Raw genomic sequence first — 22,282 nt, forward strand, 5'->3', positions numbered from 1 at the left:
ATATATATATATATATCTCAAATGCCATCTATATATATTTGGCTCCTTATAAGGTATGCAATCAAATGTATAACTTTCTGAAAATGCTAAAAATAAGCCCACATGCTCCACCATCCGTACAGCCTGCCCTTTGCAGGTGAGTGTCGTCCTTGGCAGAGCCCTGGGTTTTGCACTGGACCCAGGGGGCTGCTGAGCTGATAAGCAGCTGACTAAATAAGTCTCTAAACTGCCAGCATCCTGAGAAATGAAGTCGTATTTCAGTTTCTTCAGCTTTTCTCCCTGCACTCCCTCCAGCTCAGTGCATCCTCCCTGTAGCAGAGATAAGACACTGCAAACAAAAAGAGCTGCACTTAAAAAGACAAATGCGGGCCACCTCCTATGGCTGGATGGTGATGAATTTTAAAGATGCCCTGAGAGCTTCTAAGCGGACTTCTAATTTACTTCTGAGACACAGGGGAGACATTTGAGAAATTTTCTCTTTTGATGTTCTCACCACTGAATATCAAACGCTTCCCCTTTCTTCGATTTTAAAGGGCATTTTCCTAATCTCAAGGGCTTTTGTTTGTTTATTAGAAGTTGATTTGTAAACCATTGTGCTCTTTGAAGCTGAGACATACACTGATGTCTTCATGAAAGAGTAGGCTTGTTTTTAGCTGGACAGGGAGTGTAGCTTGTCAGAGCCCGGCCACTTCGTAGACACAGCTCCAGAGCCCTGCCCGAGGAAGTCCCTTCTTAAATGTGGTGGTGTTCTTAGCTGTGGTTAAGTCAGGCCCCGACTCATGGTGACCCCATGCACAACGAAACAAAACTCTGCCCGGTCCTGTGCCATCCTCATGATCTTTTGCAGATCAGACTGTTGTGATCCACAGGGTTTTCACTGGCTGATTTTTGGAAGTAGATTACCAGGCCTTTCTTCCTAGTCCATCTTAGTCTGGAAGCTCCGCTGACACCTGCTCAGCATCATAGCAACACATAAGCCTTCACTGACAGGAGGGTGGTGGCTGTGCATGAGGTGCATTGGCCAGGAATCAAACCTGGGTCTCTGGCCTTGGAAGGCAAGAATTCTATACTTATTCCTAAAAACCAACGTGCTTCATACAAGTAGTTCAAGAACAAATATTATGTAAATGACACATCCTTTCTTGACCGATTGCATTTTTTGAAGGTGTCAGTTCTTCTTGGCAATCATCTTCAGCAGACAGCCATTTCCAACACTTCAAAGTTTTCCTGATCTCTGTGGTAAGCAGGTAAAGACTTACAAACATATGCCAGTACACTGGGCAAAGTGGGGTCACTGGGGCTCTTTACCAGTACTCTTGCTCTCCTCCTCATGGGCGCATATTGGACTCCACTTCCCCACCTTCCTTCAAGTTAGGTGGGGCCACATGACTCGTTTTGGCCAATGCAACATGAGCTGAAGTGATGTACATCACCTCCGTGTGGATGCCTTTTAGGGCCATTGCGCTAGTTACCATGTTTCCTACCCCTGCCATTGAGATTGGGAATGTTCTAGATCAGGGGTCAGCAAACGTTTTCTGTAAAGGTCAGATAATACATACTTCAGGTTTTGTGGGTCTTATGATCTCCTGACTCCATTCTCCCTATCACCTCTGACATCCAAGTGGTATCTGTGCTCTAATTCCAAAACATTTCTCCCATTATAAGAGTTAGGACGGGCTAGGTCATCTGCTGTAACAAACAATTCTAGAATCCCAGTGTGATTCAACATAGTGAAGGTTTATTATGCACTCACACAAAGCCCAGGGTGGGTCTGGGCAGCTCTCCTTAGTGACTTGCCCAAGCAGTGACTTGGGGGCCAGGCTGCTTCATCTCATAATTACTTGGAATATGTAGCCTCCAAAAGGAAGACAGGGGTAGAAGAGACACTACTGCATTTAACTGCCTCTATCTAGAAATAACACTAGTCAAGTTTCCTCTCGTCATTAACCAGACCATCACATGGTGCTGGGAAATGCGGAGGAGCGCATGGATATTAGGCAGACACGAACTGGCCAGCCACATCCACGCGTCCCTCCTCGCCATCGTCCCTACACTAGTTTGGCTCAGGCTTCCCTCATCCCTCGCCAAGACTGCAACAACTGATTCCTTACTCTGTACCTCTGGGATCTCTTCTTGAATCTCTCTGTAGTAAGTCTGAACTTTCTACAAACGCTTCTGAAGGTTCCTCCACCGTCTTAGGATAAACTCCAAGCTTCTTAGCTTGGCTTGCAAAGCCCTTCATAACTTGGCCTCAGGTGCCTTTCTGGCTTCACCACCAGTCATTGTCTACTCTAGCACTCTGTCTACACAGATCTGATGGTTGAATCTCCTACACTGGTTTGGTTCAGGTTCATCCCTCACCAAGACTGCGTGTGTCAACGGATTCCTTTGCCCAGGCTGTTTCTTCTCTCTTGTCGACCCTCTTCCCTTCTCACCATCATGCTCTCCACTCAACACCCAAACACAAACCTACATAGAGAAATCCTGCTCACTTTTCATGACCTACTTAATGCTTACCTCTCTCTGCAACGTCCATGACTATGCCCCTTTTTCAGCAACCAAATTAATTTCTCCTTTGTCTTTGTGCCTGAAGGACTTTTTACATATGTCTTTTTATGGCGCTTATTATCCTAGTGTTTATATGGCTGTCTCTTACACTGGACTTTGAGGTTCTTGAGAGCAGAAACCTAGGTTTTATTCACTTCTGTATCCTGCACCTGGCACACAGGCAGCGTTCAACATACATGAGTTTTCTTCTTTGGTGGTCAACGTGCCCCATTTAAGCAGCATTATGTACTCAATAGTCTCACACATAAAACAGCACGGCACCTGAAAGGCCAAGTGGATTCCGTACCAGAATGGCGTTAGCCATTTACTGACTCCCCATGGTTCCCAGATCTCCATAGACGGCCGCAGAGGAGGGCGCAGCTGTTAGGTGTCCAGCTAAGGGATTCCCAGTGGTGTGTGGTCAGGCTGAGCCTCAGATGGCCTATCCGGCTCGCATTTGCACCCTTATGAATTATTTCTCCCGCTATTTGGAGAGGTCATAGGGTCAGCTCAGTCGCTTGTGAATAATGAAGAAGCACTCACATGTCAACTTTCTGACAAGGGAGGGAAGGTTATCAGACGAGAGGAGGGAGAGAATATTCAGGCATCCTTCAATTTTAAAAATATTTTCTTACAGAGATCACTTAGGGAATTTGAGGATGGTGGTGCCATTCATTGCGATACGAATGGAAGAAGAGGAAACAGGTTTGAGGAAGAGGGAAAAGAATTATTCTCTTCTGGCATGTTTTGAAATTGAGGCACCTTTTCAGGGAAAGACATAAGGTAGTAGGAAGAAAGGATCTAACAGTTCAGAAAAGGGAGCAGAGGTCAGAATTTAAACACTTGGGAGTTTAGCTGTGGTTGGAATTATGGGAATGGATGTGAGTGTGTATAAGATGGAAAAAGAAAAGGGCCAAGGAACTAACCCAGAGGAGCGTCGACATTTCTGGGAGGGGTTAGAGAAAGCGGATCCACTGTAAGAGGCGAGAAAAACGGCTCAGGACGAGAAGAGGATGTCCCAGAGCAAAGGGAGGACAGAAGTTCCAGGAGGGGTCTTCCGCCAAATGCCGCTGAGGCATCAAGGAGGAGGAGGATGGAGCAAAGGACTCTGGACCCAGACAGCGGTGACCTTGGCCAGGACAGTTTCACCAGGAGGGGTGGAGGTAGAGGTCTGATTGCAGAGGTGAGTGTGTCCAGTGTGAGAAAGCACAAGCATTTTAGTGGTAAAGAGAAAAGCGAGACAGGGCCTTTGACACCAGCACTGGGACCAGATAAACCAGGATAAACAAACAAAACCAAACCCGTTGCCGTCGAGTTGATCCCGACACCTAGCGACCCTATAGGACAGAGCAGAACCACCCCATAGGGTTTCCAAGGAGTGGCTGGTGGATTCATACTGCCGACCTTTTTGTTAGCAGCCAAGCTCTTAACCCCTGTGCCACGAGGGTAGAGAAGGGTAAACCCCCCTTTCTGCCTTCTCCTGCAATGTGAGCAGTCTGGGGCTGCAGCTTCACAGCCTCCTTGCGGTCCCCATGGTGCTGCCAGAGAGGAGCAGGGGCACCCCAGGCAGAGACAATTCCTCCTGCACCTTGACTGAGCTGGTCGCCCCCACTCTCCGCATCAGCAAACCTTCCTGCTAGTTCCCTGCTTTACACACACACACACACACACACACACACACAAGCTCAATTCCTGTCAAATCGATTCCAAATCATGGCAACCTCTTGTGTGTCAGAGTACAACTGTGCTCCATAGGATTTTCAATGACTGTGATCTTTCAAAGGAGCCCTGGTGGTGCAGCGGTTAATCGCTTGGCTGCTAACCAAAAGGTCAGCGGTTCTGACCACTCCACGGGAGAAAGATGTGACAATCTGCTTTTGTAAAGATTTACAGTCTTGGAAACCCTATGGGGCAGTTCTACTCTGTCTTATAGGGTCGCTATGAGTCGGAATCGACTCGAAGGCAGTGGGTTTGGTTTGGTTTTGGTGCTCTTTCATAAGTAGACCCCCATCTTTCTTCTGAGGTGCCTCTGGGTGGACCTGAACCTCTAACCTTTTGGTTAGTATCCGAGCGCATTAACTGTACCACCCAAGGATGGAGTTCCCTGCTACAACACCTTCTTTCCTATGCCTGTCTCTCTAGAACAAATCACTGAAATTCTGTGTTTAGAACAATTTTCTGATATGGTTATTTGATGCACAAGAACCTCCACGAGACCCAGGCTGCTGTTCCACGGGATACTCCAAAGGAGAAAGAGAGTGCTAACTCCAGAATCTCCTCAAATTTTCTGTCCTCCCCACCACCACACACATCCAAGATGCTCGGCTCAGGAAGGACATGAAATTAGTGTCTTTAAATTTCAGGCGTGAAAGTCAGAGTATCCTCCCCTTTTGTGGTTTAAGACTACCTCCTCCCTGGTAGCGCAGTGGTTAAGCATTTGGCTGCTAACCAAAAGGCTGGCAGTTCAAATCCACCTCCTTGGAAACCCTGTGGGGCGGTTCTACTGTGTCCTAGACGTTCGCTATGAGTCGGAATCAACTTGATGGCAATGTTGTTGGGTTTTTTTCTCCCCTTCTGTTTTCCTTGTTTCCTCTCCCAAACTGAGGCCCTAGCTGACCTTTATATAATTACTATTTTTCCTCCTTTTTTTTTTACTCTTTTTCTTCCTTTTCAGTGTCAGCATCAACAAAGCTTTAATCTAAAGCACAAGTCAGAAAACTTCTTCTGTCAAGAGCCAGAGAGTAAATATTTTAGGCTTGAGAGCTATGTATGGTCTCTTTTGCTTCTTCTTCTTCCTTTTTTTTTTTTTTTTTTTACTTTTTATACAACCCTTTAAAAATGTGAAAATTACTCCTAGCACAAGAGTTGTACAAAAGCAGCCTCCCCCCTACCCCTTCCACACTCCCTACCTCCCGCCATAGTTTGCTAATCCCCGGTCTAAAGCAGGGGTTCTGCATCCTACTGTAGTAGGATCAGCTGGGGTGCTATCAAAAACTCCAGTGGGTTCATCAGGTGATTTTCCAGCAAATATTTCCTCCTCCCCCCACCTCCACAAGAGAAGTATGTTTCTCTTCTCATTGATACTGGGCTTTTCCATGTCACTTGCTTTCATCAATGGAAAGGGGGCACAGGTGGCGGCCTGCCACACCCCCAACACAAGAAGCGCATACCTCAGGGAGCCACTGCCCCTTCGCCTGGGCCCTAAATGAGGTATATGGAGCAGACCTGAACCTGCCCGGAACCTGGAGCGCAGCCCAGCTAGCCCAGAGTCCCCGAGTGAGGACTATAATTGCTGGTTCTGTGCACACTGAGGCTGTTTGTTACACAGCACTGCTGCAGCGAAGCCAGGCTAATACATCATGCTCACTCCCTCTCTCCACACCAAGATTCTGGTTTCACTGATCTGGGATGGGCCTTGGGATTGGAATGTTGTAGAGGCTTCCCCAGACGACACTAGCAGCCAGGACTGATAGCTCCAGCCTAAAAAATGCTGAATGGCTGTTTGTTTACATCTCTCCCACCAGGCTCTGGGTCTCTCAGGAACGGGACCAGGCCTGAATGTCTTCACTTCTCTGGCACCCAGCACAGGGCCTGGCACAAAGAGGACCTGCAAGACATTTTTTTTCAAAAGCCTCCGCATATCTTCCTTTGGAGCCTAGTGGATGAGAAGAAAACTAGGGTGATCAACTGTCCCAGTTTTAGCATTAAAAGTCCTGTGCCCTGGGAAAACCCATCAGGCCTAGGCACCCCAAGAGAGCTGGTCACCCTCTGTGTGACTCGGGGCTTGGGCTCAAGCCTGCGCTGTGGCAAAGCCTGGAACGTGAAAGAAGGGCTGCTAGTTTCTGAGCTGGCCCAGTGGTTCTCAACCGCGGCCGCACATTAGAAGCCCCTGGGGGAGCTTTAAAATCCCTATGGCTAGGCCACACCCCAGGCTGATTACATTAGAATTGCAGGCCAGGGCTATACCGGGAGGACCTGGGTATAATACTTTGTTCCATTCTCCGGATGATAAGGAAGTGCGGTCAAGGTTGGGAACCACTGCTGTAGACGATAGACGAGATCCTCAAATGCCTCTGATGGGGGACTAGCAAGGCTGGGGACTTGTGGGACCACAGACAGCTGGGCACTGATGGTCACTGACCTAGAGCCCTGGGAGCTGCTGGCAGTCGAGGGGGGCGGTGCATCAGCTCAAGAGAGTCGCTCCTTCTCATCAAACCCAGGCCTCTGTGATAGAAGGTGTAACTGGAGGTGGAGCCCTGAAGCCAAACCAGTTGCCGTGATTCCAACTCATGGAGACCCCATGTGTGTCAGAGTAGAACTGTGCTCCACAGGGTTTTCAGTGACTGATTTTTTGCAGGAAGATCACCTGTGGGTGGATATGAATCGCCAACCTAGTAGCCGAGTGCTTAACCGTTTGCGCCACCCAGGGACTCCGGTTTCAGCCCCTTTATGCACCATCAGCCTTTCAGAACCTCCAGCATCCGACGCAGCGCCCAACCAGAGAAAGAATCTCAGAGCTGAGAGCACTGACAAAAACAGACGAGGGGCCCGAGCCCTGGCATCTTGGGACTGGTGATTTCTCCCGATTGGCAGAAAAACCATCACAGTCACCATTTAACAAGCACTGGCTGAAGAGAGGCCAGCCCTGTTCTGAGCAGTGGACACGTGGCAGCTCATTTCACCCTCACAGCAAAGCTGTGGGGGCGGTGCTACCTCACGCCACTTAACAGAGGCAACTAGGGCTCCCAGAGAAGAGGTTAAGCATCTTTCCCAGGGCTTCTCGTGGCAAGGGCAATTTCTGAACCCCAGCAGTCTGCCTCTGGAGGCCACGCTCTTAACTGCAACTCTACAGTGCCAGGTTAGGAGAGTCAGGCTCAGAGTGCTCAAGGAACTTTCCTAGGGCGGCACAGCTCGTGAGACAGGGAGCCTGGACTCAGACTACCTTGAGAACCAGCGTGTGTGTGCATGCATGCATGCGTGCGCGTGCTTGCGTGTGTCCGGGCGGCATTCTATGGCTGATAAAAAGGAGACTAGCTTTTTGTTTGTTTGTGTTTTAAAGGCAATTCTTTTTGTAAAGTTATTTGAGTTCACTGTATTTTTTAAAAGATGGTTCATCCCTGGCCTATCACTTACTGGTGTTTTTACCCACTTTGGCCCTTCCATTCTCTTCAGAGAAATCAGTGGCAGTTTCTCAGATAAACTTGTTCTGAGAAGCGTGGAGGGTGGTCAGAGGTGATGCTACAGGAAACGAGGAGGAAGGCTGACAAATCAGATCCTGGATAATGAGGTACAGAGCGTGCAGGACAAAGAAAAAGGGATCACCACATTGTGCACGTTGGCCACAGTCCTGGATGAGGTCAGATGTGGAGGAGGGGAGACCACCCCCAGATGAGCTGATTTCTCCTTGCTTCTCAATCTTGTGCATGAAAGAGTGCGCTGCCTCGGGGGTCTGGTAACGGGCTTATCAGAGGCCACAATGTCACCTCCTTGCTGGGAGTCCTCTGGAAACCCATCCTACTTCTGAGGCCCTGGTTTCTCCATTTGTAAATGAGAAGCTGGGCTAGATAAACTTTCCCAAACTTTAGTCCTTTGATTGTGATGGTTTTGTCGGAGCTACAGATAATTATTTACTCAATACTGTTCTTTAAATGCCTCATTTGGATGACTTAAATTTATTTACAAAGTATCACTTCCTAGAAAGAGAAGGTATCTGTAAAAATAATATTAATAAAAGTGCTCGACGTTATTAATCCTGCCCTGAGCTCTGGACCTTGAACTCTGTGTTGAAAGGGAAGTTAGCGAGTCTCAGAGAGTGTTGAAAACATACTCCCACCTAACAGAGACGTTCTCCATGTCACAATCAGCAGGACTGCATGCAAACTGAGAAGTAAGTACAGCTTTCTCACACGGTAATTCAACGTTACTCAAATGCTGTGTTCGTGGACCACTGAAAATCACATCCTAGACCACCTAAATTATCTTCTGCACCACTAAGGACAAAACCAAAACCAAACCAAACCAGTTGCCGTCGAGTCGATTCTGACTCACAGTGACCCCATGAGTGCGGAGTAGAACCACTTCATAGAGTTTTCAAGGCTGTGAACTTACAGAAGCAGATCACCAGAACTGTCTTGCGAGGTGCCTCTGGGTGGGTTTGAACCACCAGACTTTGGGTTAGCAGCCAAGTGCTTAACTGCTTATGCCCCTCAGGCACTCCTTACCACTAAGAATCCAGGCTGCGTATTTACTTTGGGCAGTAACAGGGAGACATTTTTACCAAGGCGTAGGGGAAATCCCTAATGCCAGCTGGCAAGAAGGAAATCACATTTAAAGGGCATTAGAAAGGGCAGATCTGCTGTAGTTTCCTTTATGCTAGGTCAGGAAATGTGCGTGCATGGAACCCCCAAAGAACCCATGGGGACCAGAGCCACAAGGCCGAGACTTGAGGCCCAAGGAAGGGGTGGGCGCCTACCCCGCCACACCCCTGGCGGGCATCGCAAGGCAATTGTTACCTGGGCTGGAGCACTGGACGACAGGTGAGCCAGCTCTCCGATTCTGGCGGCAGCCCTGGGATCGCTGGAGCTGATCAGAACCGGAGCACTAATTTCCATGGAATGCCTATTGCTCACGGCCTGGGAGGATTTGTGCGTCACACTGAGCGCAGTGAAGGAATGGCGTTTCTTGGCATTCTTCTTGCCATCAATACGCCGCTGAAAGGCACTGACCGCTCCTGTGCTGCTTAAAGTGGAACTTGGGGCCAGAGTGGCCGCCGCGCTGGGGTCAGAGGGCGAGGAGGCATCGCAGCCACATGCAGCCGCTAAGCACGTCTTGTCCATCTCAATAAGCTGCTTGGCAGAGTCGTTGAGCTACATAAAAAAGGGGAAGGGGGGGAGGAGTCATTAAATAATTGTCACATTCTATTTCCAGCTCTCTGTACTCCCTCCCGGCCTGTGCTAGCATTTAAAAACTGACATTGGCAATGTCTTCAAATTGGTCAGATCTTTCCAACAGCCGCGTCCAGCATGAATGCTGCAGTAAAAAAAAAATAACAAAGGCTGGAATGACATCTGTAGATTTTATTGAGGTTTCTGGAGCAGCTGTGCGAAGGCTCGTGGAATTGTGACAGAGAGCAGAGGACTCAGAACAACGGATGAGGAGTTTTCTGAAGGTCGTCCACCATGTCTCACCCAAATCTTTTACCAGGCTTTGCATTTCCAGGGGTGAGGCGCAAACACCGTGTGGAAGGAGAGGAATGAGGGGCGAGAGGCTCTTGCGAGGAAAGCGTAGCCATCACCCAGACCCCGAAGATGGTCAGAGGGGAAGGACCATATTGCTCTGCTGTGCCACCTACTTTCACCATGACAATGGAGTCCAGCCTTTCCTTTGCTATCCTGGCCACTCCAGTAGAAAATTTAAGGCACGTGACCAGAATGTACCTTTCTCACCACTAGATGACTGCTGGTAACAGGCCAGTCTAATCTGGTGACCAGGAGAAAAACGGAAATGGGTATGTGTTGTGTGATCTATGGATGTCATCTTTCCAGGAATGGTCTCTGCTGAGGTCATCAAAACCAAGAAGCTGATCTGACCGCCCTGTCCCCTGGTTCCCTCAGCCACTCTCGTCTCATGAGGAGTAAATAATTTATTATCTTGAGCAATTCAGCAAGAACTCAAGACGTTACTACTTCCCATATCTCCCAACCTGTTTATTATAGATTCAATTGTGTCCCTCAAGAAGATATGTTGAAGTCTTAACCCCCAGTATCTGTGAATGTGACCTTGTTAGGAAATAGAATCTTTTCAGATGTAAGTAGTTACATTAATATGAAGTCATACTGGAGTAGGGTGGGCCCAAATACAACTGGTGTCCTTATAAAAAGAACAGAGACACTGAGGCACACAGACACAGAGGGAAGATGGACATGTTATTGGAGCAGAGACTGGAGTGATGCATTACAAGCCAAGGATTACAGAAAACCACCAGAAGCTAGGAGAGGCATGGAACAGACTCTCCCTCAGAGCCTCCAGAAGGAACCAACCTTGTGATACCTTGATTTTGAACTTCTAACCTTCATGAAATGTGAGAGAATAAAGTTCTGTTATTTTAAGCCACTTGGTTTGTGGTACTTTTGTTACGGCAGCTCCAGGAAACCAATAGCAGGTCCCCGGGTGGTACAAGTCGCTAAGTGCTCAACTACTAGCCAAAAGGTTGGTGTCTGAACCTACCCAGAGGTGCCTCTGAAGACGGGACTGGCGATCTGCTTCGGAAAGTTCACAGCCATGAAAACCCTATGGAGCACGGTTCTGACACCCACGGGGTTACCATGAGTTGGAATCAACTCGACGGCAACTAACAACAACAAAGGATATCAAAATATACACTGTTCTACACAATAAGAGGTGGTTTTTAAAGGCAGAGTTTGCCTTTGACAAAAAATTGATCCTGGATGGTACTTGTCAGTAAAGGTGGGATAAAGGGCTTGGTTCTAAGAATAATGTGCGTTAATTAAGAATACTCCACGCCAGCTAAAGCCATATCTTCCTTTGTAGGGTTGTACTGTCACAATGGGTGGCACCTGGAGGTTGGGAGGGGCTAGACATGGTTAGCCTCATCATGCCCAGGGCACATCTGTGAGCTGACCAGCTCCAGGCACCAGGTTCGAGGAGGAAGAGGCTGCCTGTGCTTGTGTATGGGGGAGTCAGTGTGACCTCAAGTTAGGTGAAGACTCAAGCAATAGCATCCCCCAGGCCAGGGCTTCGAACTGGTTTGTTCCGGTTCAAACTCCTGCTGAGAATTTGCATTTCCACCCAAGATATGCTGAACCAGAATCTACACGTTAACAAGATCCACAGGTGATTCTTATGTATAATAAAAATTTGAGAACTACTGCTCTACTAGTGGTTCTCAGAATTGGTCCCTCACCAGCAGCATTATCGTCACCCGGGAACTTGTTAGACATGCAAATTCTCAGCAGCAGTTCGAACATGAATGAACCAAGTGGAAACCCAGCCCTGGGTTCCTGCTGTACTTCTCAACCTAAGTTCATATCTAAAGGGGCTATTTGCAGTGACTGAAGGAATAAAGCAGAGGGAACTATTTATTGTTAAACCTCAATTGTGTTTACAGGAGTGGCCAGGCAGAAAATGTGATGTTAGAATCAGCTTGGAATCATCTCCACAAGATGGGTTAAATAAATGCCATTATGCTAGGTAAATTCCTGTAACATTCCATTATTTCTGCCTCATATTTTGAGAAAGTAACAGAAAAAACTGAGTAAATGCCAGCTAGCCCTCTGGGCAGACCTACCTAGAAAAGCACATAGTTAAACACGAGGGAACTAAAGCCATTTCTTTTCTTATTTTTCTCCTCATCCAATCCAAATGGTTGTGGGGGTTATGGGCTACAGTAGGGGTAGGTAAACTTTTCCTACGAAGGGTCGATAGTAGATGTTTTAGATTTTGCAGCTCATACAGTCTCTGTTGCAACTACTCAACTCTACTGTTGGAGTGCAGAAGCAGCCAAGGATGACGTATAAGTCAATGGGCGTGGCTGTATTCCAACGAACATTTATTTACAAAAACGAGAGATGGAACTATTTTGGCCTGCAGGTTGTAGTCTGCTGACCCCTGAGCTAGTGAAAAGTTCCTCAGGCAATGAGTGTCCCATCTGGCTTTTTAAACCTGAGCCTAGGCTTCATATTTGTGTTGTCCATTTTTTCTTTCCAGACACCTATGCTCTCAAATTTAGAGCCTACAGACATGAGCTCTAGGTCAGTTCCAAGAGGGTAAATGCCCTGAGGACAGTCACTGTCTGGGTCAATGCGAGCTACAGGAGGACCCCTTTGCAGTAAACAATTTGGCCTTTGGTCCTGGTTCCTGAGGGCCTGATCACACCTGAGGCCAATGAATGAGGGCTGACCAGACCACAAGGGATCACCTGGGGGCCTGGTGCTGCCCAACCCTCAGGAAGCATGATGTCTTCTATCATGGCCACGTGGTAAGGCCAATAAAAGACCTCAGTGGAGCTTCCTGGGTGGAGAGAGTAAGCATCTGCTCTTGGGAGGGTGGGCACGTCCCCGGGGGACATGGAAATTCTTTGCCCTTTGCATTTATATCCTGTTTTTTGCCAGATTAAAGATAGCACCTTTCCCTGTAGTTTGTGAGCCATTTCGATGAATTCTCAGACCTAAGAAAGAGAGAAGGGGCCGGCACCAACTGATCTAGCCCTGGATGGATGGGAATGAGAGAGAAGGGGCAGGTCCCTGCTGACCTAGCCCCAGCTGAGGGGGGAGGAGAGAGAAAGGGCTGTGTGGAGCAGCTGGGGTCTGGACTGACCAGGGAAGGGAAGCTGAGATTTCCCTGGACTAGTTTGATATAATAGGGCAAGGTTAGCTAGCGAGAACCCTGACTGCTTGGCCAATCTCTGCATTCTAAGTGAAACACGGAGACTCTGGGATGAAACAGTAACTAAAGTTCTGATAGGTTTTGGGGGCACAGAATGCCTCTCTGGCCTGACTGCACACAAACAAAAACAACCAGGGAGCAGTCGTGTTCTTGCAAGTGGACAAGAAATTTGCTGAGCTCCAGTCCATTTCTTCTCAGTGGGTTCAAAAGTAGAACAATCCTTCAACTTCAAGGAAGCACCTGTTTTCCTAAAATCTACTTCAAGATCTGGGCGTCACCCAAGCCCAACCATTGTTGTCCTCTGGGACAAACAAGGTGAATGCAGGCATGTATTTCCTGACTCTGTTCTGAGAGGCTTACCAAAGTGAGGTCTGTGATTGCTTGTGGAAGCTGGATAGCAAGTGAGATACAAATGTCACCTGTGGTGAGGGAAGGACGCTGATGAGCTACTCACTGGGAAGGCTGGGTGCCAACAAACGGCAGAGGCACATATCATGTTTTTAAATGCTGCCCTTGCAACTGTGACAACAAAATTAAGAAAAAAAATTTTTTAAAAAAGATTAGAAAGAGAAATGCACCATCTCCAGTAGTCCAGAAGGCTGAATGGACAAAAAGGCTGCTACCAAGATTCAGTCATCAGGGGCACTGCCCCCGCCCCCCATAATCTTAAAACAACGTAGGGGGCCAGGCTATAGATGATATCCATGCACGGGAGATAGAGGATAACAGTCCCATCACAGAAAGTCAGGAGGTGTTACGGATTTGCAGCTTTCAAAAATATGGGCTGGAATCTTAACGCCTGTATCTGTGGTTGCAATACTGTTTGGGAATAGGGTTTTCTTTGTTATGTTAATGGGGCAATATCAGTGTAGGGTGTCCTAAACCTAATGAGCAGCATTGGCACAACAATAAGCAAGCACAAACAGGGGGAAGACAGATGTCACATGAAGATCTCCAAGGAACTGAGGAATACCAGGTCTACAGAAGCTGAAAGAGACAAGGACCTTCCCCCAGAGCCAACAGAGACAGCCTTCCCCTGTAGCCGGGGCCCTGAATTTGGGCTTCTAGCCTCCTAACTGTGAAAAAATAAATTTCTGTTCTTTAAAGCCACCCACTTGTGTTATTTCTGTTACAGCAGCACTAGGAACCTAAGACAGGGTTAGAAAGGCTGAGCTGAGCCAGGGAGCCTTAAAACCAGAGACTCAGATCTCAGAGTTGTCCGATCAGAGAGCCAGCCACCCAGAGGCTGAATAGGCCCAACCTACACTACTCCCCCAAACAAGTCTCCACACAAAAACTCTTTGCCTTCAAGTCGATTCCGACTGATAGCGACTCTACAGGACAGAGTAGAACTGTCCTATAGGGTTTCCAAGACTGTAATCTCTATGGAAGCAGACTGGCACATCTTTCTCCCACACAGAGTCTGGTGGGTTTGAACCTCTAACCTTTCGGTTAGCAGCCGAGCACTTAACCATTGCGCCACCAGGGCTCTTTAGTCTCCACACAAGACACCTGAAATCCTCAGCTTTGGAGTTGGAGGTGGTCCCTGGGGGTCAGTCCCCTGGCCAAGCTCCAGAGGGTGGAACTCAGCTTGGTCAGGACGGTCTAGCCACAGTCTACTGCCAGGGCCCGCCTATGGCATGGAGTGTCCACAGGAAGCGACCCACCAACAGCAGGGGCAAAGGATGGTGAACGGGGAGCAGGAGAACATGAGGCTAATCCGTCTCCTTCGCCCTTAGCCAAGCTGTGCTCTAGAGGAAAGCACTCAGTGAGGAAGCACCCCAAGCACAGGAGGTCAGCTGGAGACGCTCTACTTTCTCCCAAAGCAGCTTTCCCACGAGAAGCCTGGCTGTTCCCTCATAGAAAACAGCATACAGCCAGGTGGCCTGTTCAACCTCTCAGAAGAATGTGCCTTCAGACTGAGAGCTCCTGACGGATGCAAACTGGGTCAGCTGTTTATTCCCAAAGCAGCCTATTGCTACCTGCTCTCTGCTTGTACTGGAAGGCCGTGTGACTTCCCATGCCCTTCAGCTTGCTCTGCTGTGCAGGCCCACATTTTCAGGTGGAAGAGAACCCAGGCCTTCTCAGAAACAGGTAACAAACGTGGGGGTTTGCAGAGAAGTTGCCCCCAGCTTCCTCCCTGAGGGCTCTTGACTCAGCATTCAGAGCCTCGAGGATCTACGATCTGCCTGATGCTCCACTGGGCTGTGGCTGGGAAGTTAGACAAGGATGTATGAGACAGGGCCCTGCTTGAACCATCTGCAAAGTAGGTGGGAACAAAGATGGCAAGATTGAAATAAAAGATGATAAAATAGCATAGAATTTAGTATTAAGGGTTTGGTTATTATCCATAGGAGTCCCTGGCTGATGCAAATGGTTAACATGCTCAGCTGCTAACCAAAAGGTTGAAGGTTCAAGTCCACCCAGAGGTGCCTTGCAGGAAAGGCCCGGTGATCTACTTCCGAAAGATCACTCATTGACAACCCGATGGAACACAGTTCTCCTCTGACACACTTGGGGTTGCTGTGAGTCAGAATCTACTGGAAAGCAACTGGTATTATCCGTAAGGGCTAGTTTAGAGAAGGAGTAAATCAACAGAGGCTTTTAGGGGCAGTTTGAAGCCTTTGTGGAGAAAATGGGACTCAGCAGGGTCTGGCGGATGGATAGGATTTAGATGGGGAGAGAGGAGAAGAAATGCTGTCAAGGAAATTCACAAAGGTGGGAAGGAACATAGCAGGCAAGGAGAAACGTGGGGCCAGTTATGCATTTGCATATCACCTGGCACAGGGAGTCATGCCCATTTCCTCTGTGCCAGCCTGACATTAGCATATTCGGCATGCCATCATTTCCTCGCTGCTAAGCCCTTTCATAAACAGAGAAAAGACTGAAGTTGTCAAGGATTTCATTTTACTTGGACCACAATCAACACCCATGGAAGCAGCAGTCAGGAAATCAAAAGACACATTGCACTGGGCAAATCTGCGCAAAAGACCTCCTTCAAGTGTTGAAAAGCAAAGATGTCACCTTGAAGACCAAGGTGCGCCGGACCTAAGCCATGGTATTTTCAATCACATCATATGCATGCAAAAGTTGGACAATGAATAAGGAAGACTGAAGAAGAACTGACGCCTTTGAACTGTGGTGCTGGCGGAGAATATTGAATATACCATGGACTGCCAAAAGAACGAACAAATCTGTCTGGGAAGAAGTACAGCCAGAATGCTCCTTAGAAGCAAGGATGGTGAGACTACCTCTTACATACTTCGGACATGTTGTCAGGAGGGATCAGTCCCTGGAGAAGGACATCATGCTTGGTAAAGTACAGGGTCAGCGAAAAAGAGGAAGCCCCTCAATGAGATGGATTGACACAGTCGCTGCAACAATGGGCTCAGGCATAACAACGATTGTGAGCATGGCGCAGGGCCCGGCAGCGTTTCCTTCTGTGGGGCACGGGGCCGCTATAAGTCAGAGCCGACTTGATGGCGCCTAACAGCACAATGACAAGCCCTTTCGTGTGGCTGAAGGCAAGGTGGTTGCCACGGCCAAGAAACCCAGTCTCACCACACTCATGTGTTAAGTTCCACTTAACCCAGCAGTGGATTCTAACATTTAGCTTGGTTTGGGAAATTCCCCTCATTCCACTTAAGGGGTGAAGGGAAACATACCAGTTTCTCACTCTGCGTGTACTCCTAGCATTTGTAACTGGTAGCCACCTTGATGAGTTAAAAAAACCAAAAACACAATAAAACCAAAAAGCCTGCTGAATTCAAGCAGCCTGAGAACAGGGTGGATTCATCACAGGGCACACTGTTTGTACTGCCACGCAGATTACACAGGCAACGGGCCGGCGTCACAGGCCCCTTCAACCCCACAGCTGGAGGTGGGCGGTCAGCATTTCCATTACAAATACCTGTCTTTCAGAGGGAGGTTACAAAAAACTCACTCCAGGTTCCAAAATGTTTGGTCTAAATCCAGGATTATTTCCTTTGAAATGTGGCCTCCAACCATGCTCAGCTGTTTTGCTCTATTTTATGGCTTTATTCTCTGGTTTCCTCAAAAGTGCAAGCTGAAAGAACAAACCAGGGCCTTGCTTCCCGCCACAGCCCTTCAAGGAGCACGCTCGGAATACCTGAGGGTCAGCCTCCTGAACGCTTGTGTTCAGCACCAGGCCCTGCAGTGCCAAGAGGAACACAGAGAAGCAGGAAGCAGCAGGCAGAATGCCTTTCATTAACTGGCCTCAAAACACACTCCGAACACTACTCGCCATGTGTCTCCATTTGGAACGTTATTATATAAAATAGTGGCAGCAGTAATGCCCACGGCTGGGCTAAAATAATTCTGTTCTTCCCCAAAGCAACAGACCTGTGGTGCCCCACTTAGATCCCCCAGGACTCTGCTGAGTTGGTGTTACAAACTCCATTTTCAAAATAAGAAAATCCAGGCATCTACGGATTGAGTGTAAACGCGTTCAGAATATGTTGTCAGCTGCTGGCCATCCCGTGCACAATGGAATGAAATGCTGGCCAGTCCTGCGACATCCCCATCAACGGCTGCAGATTGGGCTGTTGTGACCCAGAGGGTTTCCACTGGCTGATTTTCAGAAGTAGATCTCCAGGACTTTCTTCCTAATTCCTCTTAAAGTGGAAGATCTGCTGAAACCTGTTCAGCATCACAGCAACATGTGAGCCTCTGATGCCAGACGGATGGCGGCTGCCCATGAGGTGCATTGCCTGGGAATCGAACCCGGGTCTCCCGCATGGAAGGCAAGAATTCTACCACTGAACCACTAATGTCTCGTTCAGAGTATATGGTACCATAATTTGAAGTGATGTCATGGATTTCTAGTCTGTATTATAATCCTGTGGCCACAGAAGCCAATAACACTATATTGTCCTGCACTTTGGCAGTGCCAAATCCATAATGATTACAAAGCATTTCATTACTAGTACTTGTCAGTCATCAATATGTCTTCTCAAGAGGCTGTTCACAAATAACAATACCACCACCAGCACCTTTTTTGATGGAGAATCTAGGGTGCAGAAAGGCAACATGCCTTTCTCATTCAAGCGCTCATAAAAGCCTTAAAATTCAAAGCCCAGATTGGTGTCAAAAGCAAGAGCAAATAAATGTCAGCTTTATATAGTCCCTAAAATCCCAGCGACAGGCAAGGAGCTGCCAGTGAAAGACCCTTCCTAATGAACGGAAACAGGTTTTATCTTGTTGACTGAGTGTTTGCTTCTGTGAAAAACAGTTACATGCTGGAGCCAAATTGCTTCTCAATGGGCTTCTTTCCTCCTGCCCTGTGATGTCTTTGTTCTGACAGTTCGGAATTGACTAATCCAGAGGTTCTCAATATATATACATACATGTATACGTATATATATATTCACTTCTTTATTTATTCAGTAACTTATCCCTCAGGACGGGAGACCCTGGCTTGCTAAACTTAGGCAAGAAAAGTGGAAAACAAACCGACCTTGGACAGCACAATCCAAGATGACTGCCAGCACCTTTGTGACTCCGTCCTTGGTGGCAAATCTTATTGTACTGGGAAACTTTCATCGTCTTCCCAACAAGCTCCAATTAGTCATGTAGTACAATGCTCAGAGCTGGGACTGGCTGTTGGGTGCCACCAATGCCATTCCAATTAGAAGTCTGTCTCGCCAGCTGCACATGTCCACATGGGCCCATTAGCACAAAACACCCTGCACCTGTCAGCATTTGCCTGTAATAGCAGAGCCTGCTTCAGACCCATTAGGAGTGGCTATGATTTCCCACTTCATCATTCTCCAAATCCATACAGACTCCTAGTGCTCCCAGGCCCCACACTGCAGAGACCAGATGGTTCTGCTTCCCTTAAGTAGGTGCTACAGCTCTGCCTTACCAGGCATGGGGGAATCCTGGCCGAATTAGCCCCAGTGTCCTAGGGGAGGACAGAGGAAGTCGTGAACGTCTGAGCTTTTGCCTCACTTCTCCCCAACAACCAAGACTTGGAGAGTGTTCTGTGACTGCTGGTTGCCAACTGTGAAGGGGTGGTATGTGGTGAGTCGGAGGAGTGCTTCCTGGGATTCTGTTTTAGGATGTTGCCCTCTCCCCTGCCAAGATGCTCATCCGGAAATGAAAGGCTCAAACTACTCAGCCACATAGGATTACTCTCACAAGATGTTTATAAGTCATGCGGATGATCACTTCATTTGTTTCTCAAGTGGATACCTCCAACCTACACAAACATGCACACGCGCGCGCGCACACACAAACTGTGCTTTCTGCTTCCATATAGCAAGAATAAAATAGTGATTAACCAATGCCTCCAATGACTCCAATTTTGATAGTCTTTTGATGAAAACAGAAGACATTTTCAACTTCCTTACAAACTGGAAACAAAATAGCAGCACCAACATTTAAAAAATCTTGATGAGTTTATGCATTTATAATGAGAAGTGTAATTGCCACATGGAAAGGAGCACCCCCATCAGCAAGACCAGCACCTCCTCGTTCTGTTGGTAGGTGCTGTCAAGCCAGTTTTGATTCACAGTGACCCCATGTGACAGAGCAGAACAGTTCCTTAGGGTTTTCTAGGCTGTAATCTTTACAAGAGCAGATCACCAGGTCTTTTCTCCCACAGAGCTGCTGGGTGAGTTCAAACTGCCAGTCTTTTGGTTAGCAGCCAAGCACTTAGCCATTGCACCACCAGGGCTCCCTGGCACCCCTATCCAAAACCCACTGCTGTATAGTCAGTTCCAACTCATAGCGACCCTATAGGACAGAGTAGAACTCTGCCACCAGGGCTCCATGGCACCCCTAAGCCAAATCATAATCTGAACGCTACTGGGGACATGGAATTAGTGGGGGGAGGTAAGCTAAAGCAGTGAGAGGCATTCTCCTCCACCACAGTCCAATGGGACTGTCCCCTGGTCAGTGACTCTGCTGCCATTTCCTCTGTGACCCTCTTCCTTCTTGCCTCTGTGCCTTAGCACTCCTCTTCCTAGGACTTCGTCTCACCAACTTTATTAGCTTAGATGTGACATTCTTCCACAGCCACCATTTCCTCCAACCACTTAAACATCTAGAAATGTAAGAAGAACAGAATAGTTTCTGCTTTTCATTGTTTAAGTAATTCCATGGGATGGCTTCTCAGAGTTGTAGTGGTCCTGCTGCATCTGAATTTGGGGACCAGGTTAAATCAAGAAGGCTGTCGCATCTGTCAGGTTTACATGAGTCACGAGACTCCCAGGTGAGCCCGAGGTCTGCACAGGAGTTTGGTGCTTGGTCAGGGACAGAGCTCCTGTATTCATTTAGGGGTCCTGGACACAGCAGAATTAGCCAGAAACCACTGATTTCTGATTAAGAGGACTTTAAGATGAATGCATGTAAGAGAAATTAAAAAAAAAAATAAAATGGGAAAACCAGACATCAGATATAACATGAAAAGAAGAACAATCAGGTGGGAGGTGTCCAATAGTTCACAGGCAAAATAATTGGGAATTGGATTGGAGGCTGAGCGTCAGGGCTAAGATGTGCACACCCTCTATATAGCTCATGGGTTACAGCCCAGAGCGTCAGAAATACAACCTACACACATCCACTACACGGAGTGATGGGACCTGTGACCAGGATCTGACTATGTAATCACAAGAAAGTCCCACTAAGAGGGGAGAGAAATGAGCCAGAAAAGCCCACATCTTCATGGAAACCCAGGAAGCAAAAGGTGAAAACATGTCAGAGGACATGCACATACAATTCTAAAAGAAGGCAGCAATATAAATCTTTCCATGGATGCACCATTCAAACAACAAATATTTACTGAGCACCTACCATATCCCAGGTTCTATTCTAGGTGCTGGGGATACTGCAGTAAACAAAAGACCCTGCTCTAAGGGAATTTCTATTTCAGCGTGCATCAGTTACCTGGGGATCTTTTTAAAAAATGCAGATTCTGATTCAATAGCTTTGGGCTGATGTCTGAGTTTCTGCACTTCTACAAGCTCCCAGGAGACCCCATTTGAGTAGCAAGCTTCAGGAACACTCTTTTACAACCTTGGCTTTATACTGGAATCTTCTGGGAATTAAAAAAAAAAAATTCTGATGCTTGAGTCCTACTCCCAATGACTGATTTAATTGGTATGGGATGCCTGGACCTCAGGATAGTTCAAAACTTCCCAGGTGATTCTAACAGGCAAAACATTGGACAATGATTATGGGGGGCCTGGGGAGAAAAATGGTCAACAGATAATGTCAGGTGGTGATCATCACTATGATGGAAAATTGAGTAGGACAAGGAGCAGGCCAGAAGTGGGTTCCCAAGGACTGTCTGACCCTCCCATCTAAGCAATATTTATACAGTGCCTATTGTGTGGCCAGCCACCTGCCTGTCAGTGGTTTTCATGTTACTATGACGCTGGAAGCTATACCACCGGTATTTCAAATACCAGCAAGGTCACCCATGATGAACAGGTTTCAGTGGAGCTTCCAGATTCAGACAGACTAGGAAGAAAGGCCTGGTGCTATACCTCTGAGAATTAGCCAATAAAAACCCTGTGGATCACAATAGAATACTGTCAGATACACAGGGGCAGATTAACCAGTAAGCACGGTATCCACCAGTTTAGAGTAAGCAAGGTATGTGTGGGCTTAACTGTGCTTACTTACTAATCTGTAGTGCACAAGGCACTATTAAGCCCGTGCATACCTTGCTTATTGGGTAATCTCTCGCTGACGATATAGTGCTAGAAGATGAGCCCCCTAGGTTGGAAGGGTCTGAAAATACACAGTGGCCGTGACAATGAACTCGAAAATACCAATGATTGTGAAGACGGCGCAGGACTGGGCACTGTTAAGTTCTGTTATACATGGGGTCACCATGAGTTGGAGTTGACTTTATAACTAATGACAACTGTGTGGCAGGTAACAGGTGTGCCAGGAATCCAACAGTAAACAACACACATCCAGCTGAGTGTGTGGAGGAAATGACAGAGTGGGGGCTGCTCCTGCTGAGGAAGGCAAGTTAGGCAGAGGCAAGGTATGGTACGGATTTGTGGGCTTTGATCCCTGGAGCTAGAAGCTAAGGGTTTTACAAGTCAGAGAAAGTCAAGGAACTGAATGAGGAATAGCTACTCTAGCTTGGGTTCTGCTGAACAAGAAGAAAGAGTTGGCACAATGGACTTGATCAAAGGCTTGCAGGAAGCCTTCCTATTCTGAGTTTGGGGCAGCCTGGGCAGAGCCAGATGTGAATCTCATACTCTTCAGCCACAGAGGTGGAGAGGCATGGGCCAACAGCATGGAATCCTAAAACGCAACAGAGCATGTTGGGTCCCAGCACTGCAAGGGTTGT

General features: G+C 47.6%; 1 protein-coding gene across 1 annotated transcript in view; it reads right to left on the bottom strand.

Annotated features, from left to right (window-relative positions):
* SH3RF3 (SH3 domain containing ring finger 3) overlaps window positions 1-22,282 on the bottom strand; it is a 465,406-nt gene that overhangs the window by 123,890 nt on the left and 319,234 nt on the right. The window contains exon 5 of the mRNA XM_012556270.1: window positions 9,060-9,413. Within this exon, the coding sequence (XP_012411724.1) occupies window positions 9,060-9,413 (354 nt within the window). The remainder of the gene's footprint in view (window positions 1-9,059; window positions 9,414-22,282) is intronic.

This window comes from Trichechus manatus, unplaced genomic scaffold (assembly GCF_000243295.1).
Source record: "Trichechus manatus latirostris isolate Lorelei unplaced genomic scaffold, TriManLat1.0 scaffold00004, whole genome shotgun sequence".
Lineage (NCBI taxonomy): Eukaryota > Metazoa > Chordata > Mammalia > Sirenia > Trichechidae > Trichechus > Trichechus manatus.